The 19827-nt window shown below is 36.3% G+C and overlaps 1 protein-coding gene across 1 annotated transcript in view; it reads left to right on the top strand.

The window, feature by feature from the left end:
• The first annotated feature begins 13160 nt into the window (after positions 1–13160).
• LOC130237215 (ephrin-A2-like) overlaps positions 13161–19827 on the top strand; it is a 231565-nt gene continuing 224898 nt past the window's right edge. The window contains exon 1 of the mRNA XM_056468088.1: positions 13161–13950. Within this exon, the coding sequence (XP_056324063.1) occupies positions 13808–13950 (143 nt within the window). The 5' untranslated portion in view covers positions 13161–13807. The remainder of the gene's footprint in view (positions 13951–19827) is intronic.

The following is a 19827-nucleotide window of genomic DNA, read 5'->3' as shown; positions in this document are numbered from 1 at the left end:
GAGGGCTAATGTAATCAGTTCAAGCCGCTAGAATCAGCCAGTAATTAGATTTGTCTGTTCATGATGTGTATGCGGAGGACTGACTCATCTTTTCCTTGAATTTATGCTGCACAGGAATGTGTCAAATTAACTTTCGTTTTGCCTTTGAACTTCTCAACTCGACCTGTGGAAAAAATTGCTGAGATTTTTTTAAAGTGTTGATTTTCCTTTTTTTAAACTTTTTTTTAAACTCTGATATCTTGTAGTTCTATTTCAGCCAATAGGATGAGGTTTGGGTGAAGGCTACTCAATTGTCTAAGCAGTGAAATATTAGGTGCATTCGACTTCATGCAGCACTGCTCAGACCGATTGAAATCTGTCTTAAAGCGGTGCATGCCAGGCAGAAATTTTGTCCGGCTTGACGCTGCACCAATGCCATGTGACTGTCACATGTGGATTAGACGATTGATTCAGCCAGTGCAGCATATGATAAGCGACTGCAGGAGCTGCGATGACGACATTTTACATGATTGTCTGAATCACCGCATGACAGCAACCACACACTCCACACTCCAGGACCTCGATGTCACCTTCACCCTACGGCTCTCCGTCTCCTCCTTGGGCTCCACCTCCAGCTGTGGCATCTCCCACAGTCAGCCCCCTGGAGTCGGCGACCACTCCTCCTCCATAGATTCCTCCCTCCATAGACTCCACCCTGGGCCGTCCTCATGGCTGTGTCCTGGGTCACAGACTCTCCCCTGATCACCTCCTTTCACCCTTCATTTTGTTTAGGTGTGAAGGCGCGCCTTTTAGGGGGGGGGGGGGGGGGGGATTTGTACTGTCAGATTTGGTATTCTCAGTTGATCTCTGTTTTCAGCCCATGTTCTTCTTGTGTTCATCCATGTTAGTGACTATCAACAAATATACGTGTTTTGATAATCCTGCGATCCTGTGCCTTCCTGTAGTGAATCCAGGCGTTACACTAAAATTTATATATTTATAAAATTGTTTTATCCTGTCAAGATCATTGGTTCTTTTAAAATGTACTGCTTTTGTCTGTTTGAAAAGAGATAATGAGGTATATGCACACTGACTTTTAATTTCAGTCAGCCAGCCCCAGCTTCAGGTGAATTGTCATCCCATACAAAATTCCTGCGTTTAGATCTGATTTCTTTTAAACAGCAATTTTTAATGCCTGGCTGAGATATGATATAAAGCTGGTATCAGACCAAACAAGAAGCACTGCATTAAATACAATTTTTCCATGCCATGCCTTTAAAATATAGAAATTAATTTTATCCCAGTATTAATGGAGTTTCTGCGCTAGCAGAATATAGATATTTTGCTTTGCAGTACCACAAAAACTAAGCAGGGAGTTTTGCAAATTAGCAGAGCTTACTGGATGACTTGCTATACAGGTGCTGGTCATATATTTAGAATATATTCAAAAAGTTGATTTATTTCACTAATTCCATTAAAGAAGTGAAACTTAATGTATAGATTCATTCCACACAGACTAATATATTTTAAGTGTTTATTTCTTACATTTTTTTTTATTTTGATGACAACTAATGAGAACCTAAAATTCAGAATATAGCTTAAGACTAATACAAAGATTGGATTTCTATAAATCTTGGCAAACTGAAAAGCATGAACATGAAAAGTATGAGCATGCACAACACTCAATGCTTGGTTGGGGCTCCTTTTGCCTGAATTACTGCAGAAATGCGACATGGCATGGAGTCAATCAGTTTGTGGCACTGCTTAGGATTTTTGCTCAGGTTACTCTGATAGTGGCCTTCAGCTCTTCTGCATTGTTGTGTCTGGGATATTGCATCTTCCTCTTCACAATACCCCATAGATTTTCTTTGGGGTTAAGGTCAGGTGAGTTTGCTGGCCAATTAAGAACAGGGATACCATGGTGCTTAAACCACTTACTGGTTTGGCAATGTGTGCAGATGGCAAGTCCTGTTGGAAAATCAAATCTGCATCTCCATAAAGTTGGTCAGCAGCAGGAATCATAAAGTGCTCAAAAATGTCCTGGTGTAGAGCTGCGCTGATCGGGGAACTCAGAAAACACAATGGAACATCGGCAGCAGATGAAATGGCATCCCAAACCATCACTGACTGTTGAAACTTTACACTGGACATCAAGCAACATGGAATGTGTGCCTCTCCTCTGTTCCTCCAGACTCTGGTTTTCAAATGAAATGCAAAATTTACTTTCATCAGAGAACATAAGGTTGGAGCACTTTGACAGTCAAGTCTTTAGCCCAGTTGAGATGCTTCTGATGCTGTATGTTGTTCAAGAGTGGCAAGACACAAGGAACGCGACTGCTGAAACCCATGTCTTGCACACATCTGTGCATAGTGGTTCTTGAAGCACTGACTCCAGCTGCAGTCCACTCATTGTGAATCTCCCCCAGATTTTAATGGGTTTTGTTTCACAATTCTCTCCAGGGTGTGGTTATCTCTACTGCTGGTGCACTTTTTTCTACCACATCTTTTTCTTCTCTTCGCCTCTCTATTAATGTGCTCGGACACAGAGCTCTGTGAACAGCCAGCATCTTTTGCAGTTACCTTTTGTGTCTTTTGGAAATCTGTCAAATCAGCCATCTTCCCCATGATTGTATAGCATCCCATTCATAAATTCTCTCATGGTGCATCCTAGGATAGCATAGCATCCATCGGATGCACACTTCAGTATCTCGCAGGAAGTAGTAGGTCATCCGGGTACTTGCATACTGTTTTTCAAAATCTATGAATTGAAACATACTACTCAGCTCGCATACTGTTTTTAGCGTTGTATATAGTATGGAAGTTTGTGATTTCTTGTGAGGCTTTGATGGTCTTTGCAGGTGTTTTGAGTTAAATAGCCAGTTGTCTTTACTGAGCCTTTTCACAATATTCTAATTATCTAAGATACTAAATTTGGGGTTTTTATTAGTTGTCATCAAAATCATCAAAATTAAAAGAAATAAACACTTAAAAAATATAGTCTTTGTGGAATTATTGTATACTTTATAAAAGTTTCGTGTCTTGAATGGAATTAGTGAAATAAATCATTTTTTTTAATATATTCTAATTATATGACCAGCATCGTAGGCTGTAAGAGTTAAATTCACAGATTCAAGCTCACATTACACCCTTGATCCGATAATTAATGAAACCCAATAAAAGCCAATAAATCATTTTATTATGCTAAACAGAAGCTGAGGAATATGTGTTTCAGAGAGGAACTAAGCTGACCAGTGCTGTAAGGCTCATAACCCACTGAATAGGATCCAAATATTATAAAAGTTGTTTGCAGTCTTTGTGTGTATATTTAAGTATGTGACTAATGTGAATCATTTAGTCTCAACAACTTTGGATGTTTTAAACCCTAGGATATTAATTTTAGTATCTTGGTTGGTCATGAATTTAGTTTCTGCTGGCTTTCTAGAACTTTTTTTTTCCAGAAGGCATTTAAAGTTTAAAGTTTACAGCAGGGCTTCATATGGGACTTCAGAGGAGGTCTGACTCTAACTGCATAGTCGTTTCATATTCAGCCATGTTCTGTGCCTAAACAAGAAGTTTCCTTAGGAAAAGAAGTTTATTCAAGTGCTATTAGTATAGTTTTAAACTTAAAAATTCATTCTACTTCTTATGTACTTACCCTAAAATGTACTTTAGGTACGTCTCAGAAAAATACTTTAAAATTGCACTTAATTATACTTGACTTATATTGACAGAGAAGTCTTATTACATTTTTCTTATTCTTGTTCATTAATGTGATGGCCAGTGTGGTGGCATTTAAGAGTGAGACTGTTTCTCATTACTTTATTATTCACAGTATATTTATTACTATTTTGGGTGCACACAAAATTAGTTATCTGTACTGTATGTTTTGTTAATTTCGTTTTCTTTGAGTTACTGTGCTGCAGTGCTGATGAGGAATGGCGGAGTTTGCGGTTGTGGTCTGACATACTCCATAGATATTTACATTAGATGTCGCCTGCCCTGTTGTTTTCTTTTGGAAGGAATGGGTCAACAGAGCCACCATTTTAGTACAGGGTAGCGCTCCTTTGAAATAAATGCAGGACCTAGCTGCAGTGGAGGATTGTGGCCATCCAGAGCCAGAGATATACACATAAACACATATATCTATGATCATGAGTTTTCCCGGTGGTCAGTACGCAAATATATATATATTTTTTTCGAATTTTTTTATTTTACATCACTTTTCTACATTGATGGATCAGTGACCACATAGGCATTGCTGACAACGAGTCTGTGTTTGTGTTTGTGTGCATGTAAATGTATTATCCTTCCTCCTGTTAGATTTGATCTAATCAGTGTCCTGAAACACACCCCCTGTCCTGCTTTCACTTCTTATACTGACGGAGGGAGTTATTCGTTTGTGAATGAATTTCCATTATAAATGACTCTTTCACTTAGCTGGCAACATTACAAGTTTCTTGCACCGCAGCATCTCGTTGTTATATTTCTTTTGCATTGTTTTCTTATTTTATTCAACAAAACTAGCATAAGCCCAGTATTGAGTACAAGTTGGTGCTACTTTGCCTTATGGTGAATGCAGTAAGTGTCTGTATTATCATCAATAACGTTACTTGTTGAGAACAAAAGTTTGTAACATAAAAACAAAAAGCGAAATCTAACCTATAAAACGTTCTGCCTTTGTGCTTTGTTTTCTTTGTTTGCTCGTTACTACACATGTACACAGCGCTAAAAGTCCAGCATCTTCACGTTGGCACACTGTCTTGACTAGTGCGGTTAAATGACTTTTGTGCTGGGAGCCCTGTTCAAATGTGGCGGTGCTATTGACGCATGCTCAGGGTCCATATGTGATATCTAGTGTATATATCTAAGGACATACTAAAGGGCCGATTTTTCAATTGTTTTAATTATTTCATTTATTAATTTTTTTAATTTTTGTGAAAACATTTTTGACTTTAATAAAAATAATTATTTTGAAAATCTTCTTTTTGTATGCTGGCTCAGTCCCTCACAATTAACATGTATTACAAGTATGATTACGTATTCTTGGTACACTTGGCTTGTAGTTGGTTTTACTCTTGATTGCCCTATTATTTTTTTTCACATAGTATTACTCCCCTAGTTTCTTAAATAAGGCTTAACATAACTTTAGTTAGAGACTAAACTGCAGTTTGGGCTGTCTGAACAGAACACATCTTGCAGTGGCATATCTTAAAATATGTAAATTACATTGCTTTTTCTCAAGATGAACAGCAGTAATGTGTTGCTCTAATTTTAGGCAATTATGGTATTTAAGCAGTTTTTATTAAGTATTTATTACACACTTACCAGCCGACCCCTTACCTTATTATGAAAGGCTTTTCCCACTGTTACCTGTTTGTCCAGTGGCTCGCCATGTATGTTGGTGGACTTGGGATGCAGATAGAAGTTGACCACGATGACAGAATTTGAGTCTGGTGAAGAATCGTTCCAGAAAGCAGGTAAAGAAAAGCCAAAAAATAAAACAAACAAGTAAATACTAGGGTGAGAATGTGGTAAAATCTGAAAACATGGTAAATATCAGGTTGCTGCAACGTTTTTTTTTTTCTGGATTGCTTTTGAAAACATTGTCGGTTGGGTTTAAGGAAGTGGGTGGGTGCTGGTCAATCAGTGCTTTTGAAAACATAGGTTGGGTTTAGGGAAGGAGGGTGGTGAGTCAGTCGATTGGTCAGTAAGTTAGTCAGCCAGTTGACAGCAGCCTCTGATGGATTTACACAAGATTGGCAGGCGTTTGAGATATCAAGAAGCATACACAGCGGCCTCTGGTGGATTCGCGAAAAAAAAAATCTGCAAAAAACTTTCATCCTAGGAGGTATGGCGTTCTCTAGAAATGTACATGGGGTACATTTTCAGAATGAGCCTTGGCTGCCATAAACACACCAGAAACCATATAAATATACTGCTTTTTATGATTCAAATGTGATGGTTTGTAAAGGTTTTAATGGCATTTATTTGAAACCATTATAAACGTCTGTGGTGGTTTGGCAAAGAATTTAAGCAAGACTAAAAAGGAGAAACCCCTCTATAAAAGTGATGTGGTGCGTGAAAAAAAAAATTGTATATTTATATTTTCTCTCTCTGAGTTTACAAAATGCTCAAGTACAGCTTTTGCTGCTGTCCAGCAAACTCCGCTTGAGGCTTTATTAGAAAGGCATGCTTGAAAGGCTTTTCCCACTGTTACCTGTTTGTCCAGTGGCTCGCCATGTATGTTGGTGGACTTGGGATGCAGATAGAAGTTGACCACGATGACAGAATTTGAGTCTGGTGAAGAATCGTTCCAGAAAGCAGGTAAAGAAAAGCCAAAAAATAAAACAAACAAGTAAATACTAGGGTGAGAATGTGGTAAAATCTGAAAACATGGTAAATATCAGGTTGCTGCAACGTTTTTTTTTTTCTGGATTGCTTTTGAAAACATTGTCGGTTGGGTTTAAGGAAGTGGGTGGGTGCTGGTCAATCAGTGCTTTTGAAAACATAGGTTGGGTTTAGGGAAGGAGGGTGGTGAGTCAGTCGATTGGTCAGTAAGTTAGTCAGCCAGTTGACAGCAGCCTCTGATGGATTTACACAAGATTGGCAGGCGTTTGAGATATCAAGAAGCATACACAGCGGCCTCTGGTGGATTCGCGAAAAAAAAAAAATCTGCAAAAAACTTTCATCCTAGGAGGTATGGCGTTCTCCAGAAATGTACATGGGGTACATTTTCAGAATGAGCCTTGGCTGCCATAAACACACCAGAAACCATATAAATATACTGCTTTTTATGATTCAAATGTGATGGTTTGTAAAGGTTTTAATGGCATTTATTTGAAACCATTATAAACGTCTGTGGTGGTTTGGCAAAGAATTTAAGCAAGACTAAAAAGGAGAAACCCCTCTATAAAAGTGATGTGGTGCGTGAAAAAAAAAAATTGTATATTTATATTTTCTCTCTCTGAGTTTACAAAATGCTCAAGTACAGCTTTTGCTGCTGTCCAGCAAACTCCGCTTGAGGCTTTATTAGAAAGGCATGCTTGCTCCCTCACACTCAGCAATTGCTGGCATGTGCAGCAGATCTTTCAGGAAAGAAAAAAACAGATGTGGCCTCTTGTCTCTGTTAACCACATCTCTCTTCAGGCCTTCAAACTGCTTTTAAGAAAGTGACCTATACTACTGACAGATATGTTTTTGAGCATTGTCTAGACTTGTCAAATTATTTCCACAAGGGAGAGTCATTTGTTTGTGAATGGTTTATTAGTAGCAGTGGTAATATTTCCTCTTAGAGCATATATTAGGACTTTCAGTCTGAATATGACCGCTGATGGATCTTACACAGCAGTTAAGGACACAGATAAGAGAATTTCAGAATGCCAGAATGAAGCTAGCAAACCCAGCCATAGGGTCAGCTCCTGTGAGCCATGCTGCCCTCTGCTGGCAAGCACCTAATGTTTTGCCAGGTAGGAAGAAATAACGCAACATAATAAAATGTTTTACTTCACTCAGTGTGATACTACCATTACCACTATTTATTATATGTTTTGAGTCAGCATGTTTAAATGTGAAACAAATGTACAATATTCCAAACCTTTCTAGGGTGTATTTCACAAAACAAGTTTAACTCACTATCTAAACCATGAACTCTGGTTTAAGTAACCCTAAACCTGCTTATTCAAGGTATGCTGGTTCCAAAATTGAATTAAGAATTATTAATAATTGAGAATTAAAAAATACAATGTTTGTTATATGCTAATTGCACATTAAAGGGAGGATTGATCAAACAGAAAAAATGTATAATGTATATGTATAATGTCTCTGCTTAATGTACATATATTTTTATTAATGGTTGATTTGGTTTTGGTTCCATATTTGTTATAAATAGATGCATTTCTAAAATATATGATGTAACTCTGTAATAATGTTGTTATTTAAAAAAAGTTAATGTGAATTAATCATGTGAGATAAAAATTTTACTGTAAATAGGGGTATTTAGAAATTTATTTAAAAACACAAACAAAAAATATCCTGAACATAACCTGCTCCATACTTACATACTCTGAATATGTGTAAGATAATGGGACACTGACTGCTGCTGACCACTAAAATTTATTGGAATAAATATTATTTTATATTCATTTATACAACAATTATTTGAATACGATTGTCTGCTTGTTGTGCCATATTTTACTAATATGAGCACTGTTCCAGCCTCTTTTCCCATGTAGTTGTTTCTTTAGCCAATGTCAGGCAGAGGAAAAATTCATTATAGTTTGAAAAAAATACTGACACTGTTGAATCACACAATTAATTTTCTGACTTTTTTAGGAGAGCATGTAGTTTTGTAGTAGATTGCAAATATGCTGTTTATTTATAACAAGAGTGCTAAAAATGTGTTTCAATGATCTTAGAGATAGGACTTCCACCTCAGCATCTCGTTCCTTTCCGCCTGTATAGTGGTTAAAAGGAAGATTTGGTTGCAATCATTATTTGTCATTAATCATTAATCATTTTATTTGCTCTAGAGTAAATATATTTTACTGCAATGTTAAATTAAGCTTAGTACCTTATTTATCAGGGGTTGCCACAGCAGAATGAACCACCAACTATACCAGCAAATGTTTTACGCAGCAATCTACCCAACCCAGGCTCATTCTGAAAACGTAGCCCTATATACATTTCTGGAGAGCACCAAATACATCCCTGGAAGTATGTTTTTGAGAATCCACCAGGGGCCGCTGTGTATGCTTTTTGAAATCTCAAATTTTTCTCGTGAGTGCCATTCGCGCATGTTCATCTGACATAAATACATCAGATGCCGCTGTTGACAGACCGATAACCCCACTTACTTCCCTTCCCTCTTAAAACCTAACCGATAGTGTTTTAAAAAGCACAGATTGACCAGCGCTCACCCACTACTCTAAACCCAACCGACAGTGTTTTGAAAAGCAAGGCAGAAAAAGAAAAGCCCGCTGATATTATCACGTTTTCTGATTTTACCACATTTTCACCCTGTTATTTACTTAATTAAATGTTTTGCTTTTGTTTTTGTCTTACCTGCTTTCTGGAAACATTCTTAGCTGGACTCGGACACCGTTGCCTCTCTGCATCTCAAGCCACCGGACAAACTGGTAACAAGCCATCCAATACGGAGGTAAGAGGTCAGCTGCTAGTGTGAAAGGAATGGTCCATGTGGTCCACACACACTCACTTACACTCACACACTACAGACAATTTAGCCTACCCGATTCACCTGTACCACAAGTCTTTGGACTGTGGGGGAAACCGGAGCACCTGGAGGAAACTGCACACAGAAACACCATCTGACCCAGCCGAGGCTTGAACCAGCGACCTTCTTGCTGTGAGTCAACAATGCTAACCACTGAGCCACAATGCCTTATTTATTTATTTAGACATTTTTACCTTCTTGTGTAATGTACCATCTTGCTATAGCATCTAAATCCTGTTTGGGTATAATCATTTCACAATCCATTCCACAGGTCATTAAGCACTCCATCCTCAATACATATATGCATAAAACACCTTGAATCTTATTACATAAACACCATTAATCTCCGTACCATCTTTAAGAGCAAAATTAAACTTTCATTTGTATTTTTCTTTTATATGTGTCTGTTGAACTCCCAGTCTACTCGACTGCTTAAATATTTATCATTGCTGAATCACGCATAGTGGAGTGAGTCTCACTCCCTCCTGCTCCCTTGCTCTTTCTCTCTTCCTGTGCACATCTGTCTGTAGCAGTTTTACACTAAACACACCAAACAAGCACCATCAATCCCCTAACCCCTCCTCTCTTTTAATGACTTAAACAGAACACTTAATGTGATTTTACCATGTAGGATCAACAACTTTTCATGTCATGGACCTGCATTTTTAGCAACCAATTAATTTTATGTATTTATTCATTCATTTTCCTTCAGCTTAGTCCCTTTATTCATCAGGGGTCACCACAGTGGAATGAACCACCAACTTATTCAGCATATGTTTTACACAGCAGATGCTCTTCCAGCTGCAACCCAGTACTGGGTTTATTTATTTATTTTGGTTTAGGTTTTTATGTTTTAAGCAAAGAACTTGGTTTGGACTGTTTTCATCCTCCTTTTTGCCCCTTATTATATATTATAGATATTAATTAGAGATAGGATGTGTATTTTTTCTATAACTACAGTTCCTATCAGTATACTTTTACAAGTATGTGTTACATATCTGACAACAACAAGAAAATTGTACCCTTTAAGAAGTCAATTTAAATTCAAGAGTGATTAAATCCAAACATATCATTACAGATTAAATAATTTAGTTCAATTCTAAATTTGATAACTAGGTAAATTTTATTTTTAAAGCTATCATTTTGTTTATTTATTTAGCCTTAACCATTCTAATTTCTTTCCAGCCTTTCCAGTTTGCTGCAGGTGAACGATGGTAAAGAGAAACGCTAAAACGAAACCTTGCAATCTATGTCATTTTCAGTTAAAAATACACCACAATGCCACTTTTAAAAAGCAATAGCCCAAGCATGCTGAAGTTAAATTAGGATTTATAAACAACAAATTGAATAAAACACAGCCAATGGCATAGCGGACAGGCACACATGGCACACTGTGGTGCAATATGCCATTTGTTACTTGGGTTGGGTTGAGATGAAATTAAATGCGTTTAAGACAAAGCCTGCTACCATGCTTCTGCGGCCAAAGCAAATGGAAAAAAAAAACAAACTGTTTTGTTAAGTAAAAATTAAATATTCAGTTTTGAATAATGTCTTATTCTTATTTGTATGACCAAAAATAAATGTTTTTAAATGTTTTCACGGTTACACAATTTTCACTGGGCGACGCAGTGGTGCAGTAGGTAGTGCTGTCGCCTCACAGCAAGAAGGTTGCTGGTTCGAGCCTCGGCTGGGTCAGTTGGCGTTTCTGTGTGAAGTTTGCATGTTCTCCCTGCGTTCGCATGGGTTTCCTCCGGGTGCTCCGGTTTCCCCCACAGTCCAAAAACATGCGGTACAGGTGAATTGGGAAGGCTAAATTGTCCGTAGTGTATGAGTGTGAGTGAGTGTGTATGGATGTTTTCCAGAGATGGGTTGTGGCTGGTAGGGCATCCGCTGCGTAAAACATGTGCTGAATAAGTTGGCGGTTTACTCCGCTGTGGCAACCCCGGAATGAAGGGACTAAGCCGTAAAGAAAATGTATGAATGAACAATTTTCACTGCCTGTAATCAAGTCATCTGATCACCATGAACCAGGACAGGCTTTCCAAACTTGCTATTCTCAGCACTGAAAGCCTTCATGCATTTCAGACATTTCAGATGTTTTTTTTTTTTTCACAAGCTTTTTATGGGTAGCATAAAATGTTTAAAAAATGCCTGAATTTATTGTATTCATATTCATAAAATATAAAATGTCATTTTTCAAATATCACATAAAATATCAACATGTAATAAACTGTAGTAGACCATATGACATGAAACTCGCTGTTTTGATTATGCAGTGAGAGGCCCCGCCTTCACTCTTGCGGGGCCTATGCAGTTTGTGCTATGCCGTTGTGCACAGCACCACACACACTGGACCTTACTCAAATCTTGTGATAGTGATAGAGTTTAAAAAATCAACTCAATTTCCATATACAAATTTAGAATAATAAAAAAAACACTCGCATGAATGATGTTAATGACATAAATTCCATGACATAGGCCTGCTATTCGGATGTAAGCAAGCATGAATGTAGACTAATTCATTCATTAATTCATGTTCTTTACGTCTTAGTCCCTTTATTATTCTGGGCTCGCCACAGTGGAATGAACCGCTAACTTATCCAGCACATGTTTTATGCAACGGATGACCTTCCAGCTGCAACCTGCAACCTAATTAAATAAGTAAAAAAAATCTAAATAAATCAATATCCAACAAAAAGATATAATTGCTAACCTATTTTTGTAATTGACATAGGGCTACACTTAATGACAATGACATTGTTTGTCTGTACAAACCCTGAAATTGTTGGTTAACATTGCATATTCAAGAGATATTCCACAAAGAAATTTTTTTATGTAAATAATCAGTGATGCTTTCTTGATTCAGAAGATGAATTAACTCTCCGGTGGCTCAAACAGAGGATTTCGTCTCGTAAGCAGTGACCATGCTCACAAATGAGTGAGAACTGATGGTGATTCTTTTCAGCACACTGTGAATCAGCTCACATACAGTATGTCATTTTTATTTCCCACTGCTTTTTATACAAACTGACACAAACATTTTATTAGCTCAAATTCAACATAATTTCAAATATTTATTAAGAATAAGTTTTTTAATTTAGAAAACAAAATTAATTTAAACATTAAATTAAAAGTTTAAAAGTAATGACTAAACAACTGTAAAATATAGGCCCTATTTGTTATTATGACCCACAAAAACAGTCATAAGTGTACATTTTTGGGAATTGAATTTTATAGATAAGTATTGATGTATGGTTTGTTATAGGTCAATATTTAGCCAAGATATAGCTATTTGAAATTCTGAGGGTTAAAAAAAGAAACATTGTGAATCACCTTTAAATTGGTTCAGACTAACTTCTTAGCAATGCATTTTACTAGACAAAAATGTTTGTACCAAATTTACCATAGAAAAATAAACAAAATATCCTCATGGAAAATGATGACTACTTAATATTATAATGATTTTTGGCATAAAATAAAAACCATTAAGTTTGATTCTCAAAGTATGTCTGGCTTTCCCCACAAACATACCAGTGCAAAACTGGTTTTGTGGTCCAGGGCCACAACTGTGAAATTAACGTCACAAAGTAATACTTGTAATAGCTAAAGTTTTGGTAATTACAGCTGGCATATTGTTTGATTTGCCAACAGTTTAATCTAGACCTAGTGCTAAATAGCCTACAGAAACAACAAAGTTTAACATGTCAAACACCTACACAGCGATGCAATTATCATTTGTTATCTAATGCGAGTTGTAATTAGGTTTAATTTCATTTAATGACCTTCCTAATGGCCAATATATCCAAAGTTTAGTGTGTAGGTCCAGGCAGTCCCTCTTCCAAGCAGCTCCGCCCCGCAGTCGAGGACAGACAAGCGAAGAAGCTGAGACATCTGCTGAGAGAGAGAGAGAGAGAGAGAGAGAGAGAGAGAGAGAGAGAGATTTGAAAATGAAATTTCACACTTATGAAAGCGACGGACTGTGAGGAGCAGCAAGTTGTTTACGTGCAGAAGAGACGTTCAAAGCGCCACAGCGTCTACTTTGCGCGTGATGCGCCGTGTATTGGTTCAGCATCGCGTCGGTGAACGCGTAATGAGCCAGCAACCAATATAACTTTTATACGGCAGTTCTACACAGAAGTGTGGCAGATTTTTTCCCCCTTTCATTGACTGGTGATAGAGAAGACCGACTCTCTTCAATTGGATTCAGAGAAAAGGACCACGCGCATGTGTGGAGAAGAATAAGGATTTTAGCGAGTACATTTTCGCTTGAATGGGGGTAACTCTGTGGCCACTTTTTACGAGTCCAAGAAAAGTTTTTGAAAGCCACAGGAAGAAATAATGGACGCGAGAAGTAAGCGATGTTATAGTTTATCATGCAGCGCCTCTCTTTCGTCGATTGTCATGGAAACATCTCAAGCTATGGAAGTCGAGATGCTAGATGGATCCACCGTGAGAAGTTCTTTCAGTGAATTTTGACTACTTGTATTTCTTCACAGAAGAATGTGATGCTTCTGAATAAACGCTGCCGCACATGGTCGTTCTTAAAAAGCATATTATCAATTGAAGTTTTATATTTTCCCCGTTTGCGCTGATATTATGGACAAGAACTCTACTATAGTTAATCAGATGGAGTTGACACTTCTCGTGGCTGTCCTCTTATTTTGGATCACCGTGTGTGCTGATGACAGTAAGATCATTTCAGACCGATATGCAGTTTACTGGAATAGCACCAATCCCAGGTAAGAACCACCACCTCAACGTATAACTACTGTAAGAAGTGTGAGAAAAGCTATCGCAAAGTCATGGCTGGCAGGTCTTAACCGAGTTCTTCAAAACTACACTTAAGCCCAGTTTCACTGGCCCGTTTAGCATTTGTTTTTGTTGCTTTAAGTGTATTATAGCATATCTATATTTATTTATTATTATTATTTTTTTTTGAAAACAGAAAACAACTATTATTTAAAGATTCTTTCAAGATAAAAGATTTTTAAAAAGAAAAAAAACTTTATTACAGTTTTATTGAATTTATTAAAATATAATGTTATTTAATTGTTATTTTTTATTTATTTACTTAATTTTAAATAGTACTTAAGTGTTTCGAATTTTGCACTACAGTCAGAGCATTTTAGAAAACAGTTTTACTACGAAAACAAGTGAAATAAAAAAGATATAATATACAATATTACAAATACAATAGACATATCTTGTGAGTAGTAAATTAATTTCCATTTTAATTATGCAGTCAACTTTTCTAAAATAAATAAATAATACATTTTAAATAAAATAACAGATTTTATTCCAAAATCAGCTTGAAGGTTGATCAGGTCAGGCCCATATATTCATTGAAGGACGTATTTAATATATAATAAAGAACATGCATTTTTGTTTAAGATACAAGAACACATTGAAATTAGTTCAAAACATTAAGAGACACTGAAAGTCTTCAATTTGACTGCTTCAAGTGCAGTTTTACTTTTAACCATGAAATATGCACTCAATGGACTCAACTAGGTGCTATTTTAACATCTTGTGTGTTCCATGTGAAAGTACTTATTGGGCTTCTCACAAAATCAGCCTCTCTATGAGCACATTGTAACTTTATAGCCTCATTTATTGCATGCTTACTGTTTGACACATAGTGTCTGCTATGAGGTACTAAGGGCTGTATTCTGTGCTTCATTTTGTGGTGTTTCATCGTGGGATTGATAACCAAAATTTGCTACAAAAGTGATATTCTGTCAGCTTTTGAAGATTTGTTTTGGTATCTCCATGGATTTTCTGTAGGTGGGTACAGTAGACCTTTTGTTTCATATCACCATATGGTTTAAATAGTCTACGATGAAGCCTCCCTCTCTGAACACCCTTCATCAGACCGCTCTCAAAGGCCGTTTCTGGCAGAGGATGTAGCTTTGTGCAACCTCACAGTCAAACTTATACAATACATGCCACAGTTTTAACAAGTATGAGTAATTATGCAGAAGTATACACATATTTGTTCTCATAAATAGTTTTATGCAGAATTTAGAAAGATTTTTTTGAGCTTTGGTTTGAAGTTTGTTGCTTTTTTCTATTGTAAGGACACTGTATATACCCATTTTTTGAAGGGAAGTTAACAAAGATTTAGAGAAGGAAATCTTAACTAACTTAATTCCCCCTGTCTATCTTAAAATGCTGAATAAAGTCTTTCCTCTTGAGTTTATAAATGTTTTTTTTAATAATTTAATATTTTCTTTCCCTCAAGAAATGTGCTTCACATAGATTCATTCTTTGTAATTTGAATGGTACTTTATAATTAAAAGTAAATGGCTTTTGTTTTAAGCATTATATTTATTATAGAGTAATTTAAATAATAATTATTTTTAGCTTATTTTAGAATTTTTAGACCCCTATACCAAAAAGGAAACAGCATATCTCATATTCCATGTACAGTATTTACATCACTGATTACTGCATTGTCTAGATAATATGTTCTCCATTATTCCACCTCTATGTCTGCTGTATGCCAGGGAAAAAAAAACTGCTAAACTAAGATGGGTCTTCCCCCTGTGAATGTGCGAATTCTATTATTAGGTTTTAGAGTTTCTTAACCCCTGCTATTGATTTCACCGGTCTGCCCGTAGATCTATGAGAAATATCAAATCTTCAAGGTTAGGATTGTCATAAATGGGCAGATGTGCATTTTTGCTCTATGAAAATCTCAAATTAGAGTTTGTGGGTTTCACTGAGATTTGTGGTTTTACAGCACACCACCATAAAGGCAAGCGATTCCGTCTTCTGTGGTTGAAATAAGGCCTCGACAGTTTGAGCCTGTTATGAGGCTCAATTAGGAGTGTGAGTCTGAAATCACTTTTCTAAATCTCCCCAATCAGAATATAAATAAATACAATAAAATAAATTTCTGTTCTGTATTAATTAAATCCAGAGGTGTCAGGTTAACCCTTGTGGCTTAATGGTGAGGTAAAAAGCTATTTGGCTGAAAAGTGAGTTTTCACATAGGGTACACCGTCATGCAGCACTTTCGGACATTTTCACAATGGAGGAGGTCAGGTTTGAATTTAGCTTTCAAGTAGAGCAGCTAATAGTTACAGTGAATGCTTCCATTACATTTAGTTTTTATTAGCAATTACCAATAAGCAATTTTACTTTTTAATAGATTGGTAGTTACGTTTAGTTACTTGTTATTATTATTATTGTTTATTTTGATTAATTGAAATGCGTTTTTCATTGATTAATTTTTTTAACTCATTGTCGAAAAATACGCAATTAAAAGCGTTCAAAAATCAGGGTTTTTCTGTTTTGAAGGGCTTTCTATTAACATGTCTACATTATACTAGTTATTTTGTTTTATTTATTATTTATTTATTTTTAGTGTGGTACATTTCTTACTTTGTATGGTTATGTTTTACGCCATTTTTTGACAGTGTAATTGGTTCTTCAAGGTTATGAAAGATGCTTGGTGTCAGAGGATTCCTGTATAAGGGCAAGACCCAGATTTGGTCTGGAATCTGAATCCACATGGATTTTATTCTTGTGGGGTCATTAACCTCTTTTGTGAAAATGATACTTTTATTAATGACTTGACCTTGGATACTTGTGTCAGTGCTCAGCTCCTGTAGGTGGCATTGCACCATGTCCTGCCCCAGTTTGTGGATTTGTCCGCCATTTTGTGAACTCTCACACTTGCCTCTGGAATATGGTGTAGCTGGAAACAAAAAATGGAGTATGGGGTTAATTCAGTTGAATTATGAGAATTAACCAGGAATCCCCCCTCCCCCTAATACACCCCCAGTCCCCTCATTTTTTTTCAGATGTAAATTTTTAGGTCTGGAGCAGGATGTGTATAGTATATATTTTTGACAATTATGATTTATTCACTAAAACAATTTGACTTTTTGTTGAAATATGGAGGTTAGAAAACCTGTCAGCTGAACGTAATTAATTTTAGTGACAAATTATTGTTATAACTAAGGATAAGGATCATCTTCATTGCATTATGAAGTAATTGAATAGACTTTTGAATTTGTTTGCTCAAAAACAGTCACGGTTATGCATGGAAAAATGGTGATGAATTATTTGTATCTATTTTGTTATTTTTTAATTGATCTATGTCATGCTGAATTTGCACCCAGTTCCCAGTTTATTGTGCCTGACATTCATTGATTTTCCTTTTTTAAGCAACGCTTAAGATTCAGCAAGCTTATATTACTTTTTTGTGCATTCATTCTGTTTGTGTGTTTAAAATTTATTTCAGGCAATGAGCGGGTTGAAATTTACAATCTACTTTCATCCAGAATGAAATATCTCAAATTTCACAATGCATGACCGAGTAGTTCTTTAGCTATTGTGACCTTCCATCTCGAGAGTTGAGGGAACAATTTTGCCTTTTTGTAGGAGAACACTCTAAGAGAAAAGCCATTGCAACAACCTAATTGCTGTCCATCCCGTGAATTATTGCAACTTTAACCTGAGATCGGCATTTTGTTCAGCGGTTTAATCAAATTTACTCATCCATTAAACTGTATAAATATAATCATTGTTTTTTTTCCCGGTGACCCTCGTCCATTAATGCGCACTAACTACAGTGAGGGAGAGCACTTAAACTGACAGCGCTCTGGGCACAGTGAATTCGTTAGTTTGGAAATCATATTACACTGGGAATGGTGGTCAGCTGTGTCCACTTGCTAAAACAACAGTGCATTTTTTAAGATGTGTGTGTTGAGTCATGCAGCCTCACTGGGGTTTTCCATAAGAGATTATGGGTTACCTCTTGGGGAACTGTTGGGAGAAATTCAGTTACAGAGGTCTATAGGTCAGCGCTTGTAATGCTTTCATTCTGTTAGTGCTATTTATGGCTGGACCTTAGATTCATCTGCTAATGATTATCAGTGAAAGAAAGGTTTCATCATGCTAAATGCATGGGATTACTGCACAAATTGCATCAAAAGGTTTTAGGTCATACTTTATTTTAAGGTACAATTCTCGCTATTAATAAACTATTGACTATGACTTTTAACCTCAAAAGACTCATACTTCGCTGCTTTTAATAGTTATTAAGGTAGCAGTTAGGTTTAGGTATTGAGTAGAATTAGCAATCTAGAATAAAATCAGATTATCAGATAAGTACTAATAAACATCCAATATTGTAGGCAGGTAATACGGCACTAGTTAATCGAGGGAATTGATACTAATAGTAAGAAGTCTTACAAGGCTCCAATATAAAATTAAAGATTATAGTAGTTGTGAAAAAAAAACTATATATATATTTTCAGATCAATTTGTTTAAAATTAATTAATCAGTTCATAATTGTTTAAGTAGTAGTCTAGGTTCAAAGTTAAATAAAATGAGTCAGAATGGGCTTTTTTGCTTTCAGTGGGTATCAAAGTAAAAATACCACAGATTAGAATTAACCTTAAGTCACTGAATAATGTGAATGGTTGTGCTTTTCATTGATTTTAATTTTAATTGCATGAGTAATATAACCCTCTCCTGCATTATCATTAGCGAAGACAACATTCAAGGTTGATGTTTATAAATGCAAGCTTGCTTGTGTTTTAAAGCTAAATATTTTAGTCTTGAGTGGTTTGAATGGTTTACTTGTTTTTCAAGACCAGATGTCTTGAAAAAGACTAATTAAAGTTTTTAAACAGTGATTTAATTATCTTGCATTTTTAAGTTTAAATGATCTTTTCATCTGCTTTCAGAAAGTTTAAAATCACCCGAGCTTATGGATTAATATAATTATATTTTTATATATTTTTTTTTAGAAAGCAACAGCCTAAATGCTTTCTGTGTAGGCTACGCTATAGTTAGTGTTCATGCAATCATTTCTTTTGTTTTTTTTTGCGGCAGACACAAACCAGTATTAATTCCCAGGACCTTACAGGGCACCTTATCACCCTTGTGTCCTCACTTTTTTGTGTGGTGTTTTATTCTTGTCTGTTTTTATACCCAGCAACAGCCCCAATCACAACGTCACCGTGCCTTCTGTATTACTCATAAATTTTAATGCCTGACCCACATTCATGTAGCACATTGACAGTCACGTGCACACAGGCAGCTCAAACTTGATTTGAGGTAGGTGCGCGTTCATGGGTGGATGTTACCCCAAACAGCAGACAATATGCATGATTTCAAAGTTACATTTTACTTTCGGTTTATACATCAAATTTGAGGAGGCATAGGTTCAAAGGTTGTCTTTCTGTAATTTTATTCACATGCTTTTGGGTTCTGGGTCAAGTTAGCCTGGGACTTTTGCCTCTCTCAGGACCAAGGACTTTCTCATTTATTCTACAGTATTTGTGAGACACACCAAGCCAGAAAGCCCTCCATTGGATGAGATTGTTTTAAAATGATATAATATAATATAATATAATATAATATAATATAATATAATATAATATAATATAATATAATATAATATAATGTAATATAATATAATGGCTGACGCAGTGGCGCAGTAGGTAGTGCTGTCGCCTCACAGCAAGAAGGTCGCTGATTCGAGCCTCGGCTGGGTCAGTTGGCGTTTCTGTGTGAAGTTTGCATGTTCTCCCTGCGTTCACGTGGGTTTCCTCTGGGTGCTCCGGTTTCCCCCACAGTCCAAAGACATGCGGTACAG

The sequence above is a fragment of the Danio aesculapii genome, chromosome 11 (assembly GCF_903798145.1).
Source record: "Danio aesculapii chromosome 11, fDanAes4.1, whole genome shotgun sequence".
NCBI classification, from domain to species: domain Eukaryota; kingdom Metazoa; phylum Chordata; class Actinopteri; order Cypriniformes; family Danionidae; genus Danio; species Danio aesculapii.
Note: the sequence above shows the minus strand (reverse complement) of the source record. Positions and strands in the feature narration are given on the sequence as shown.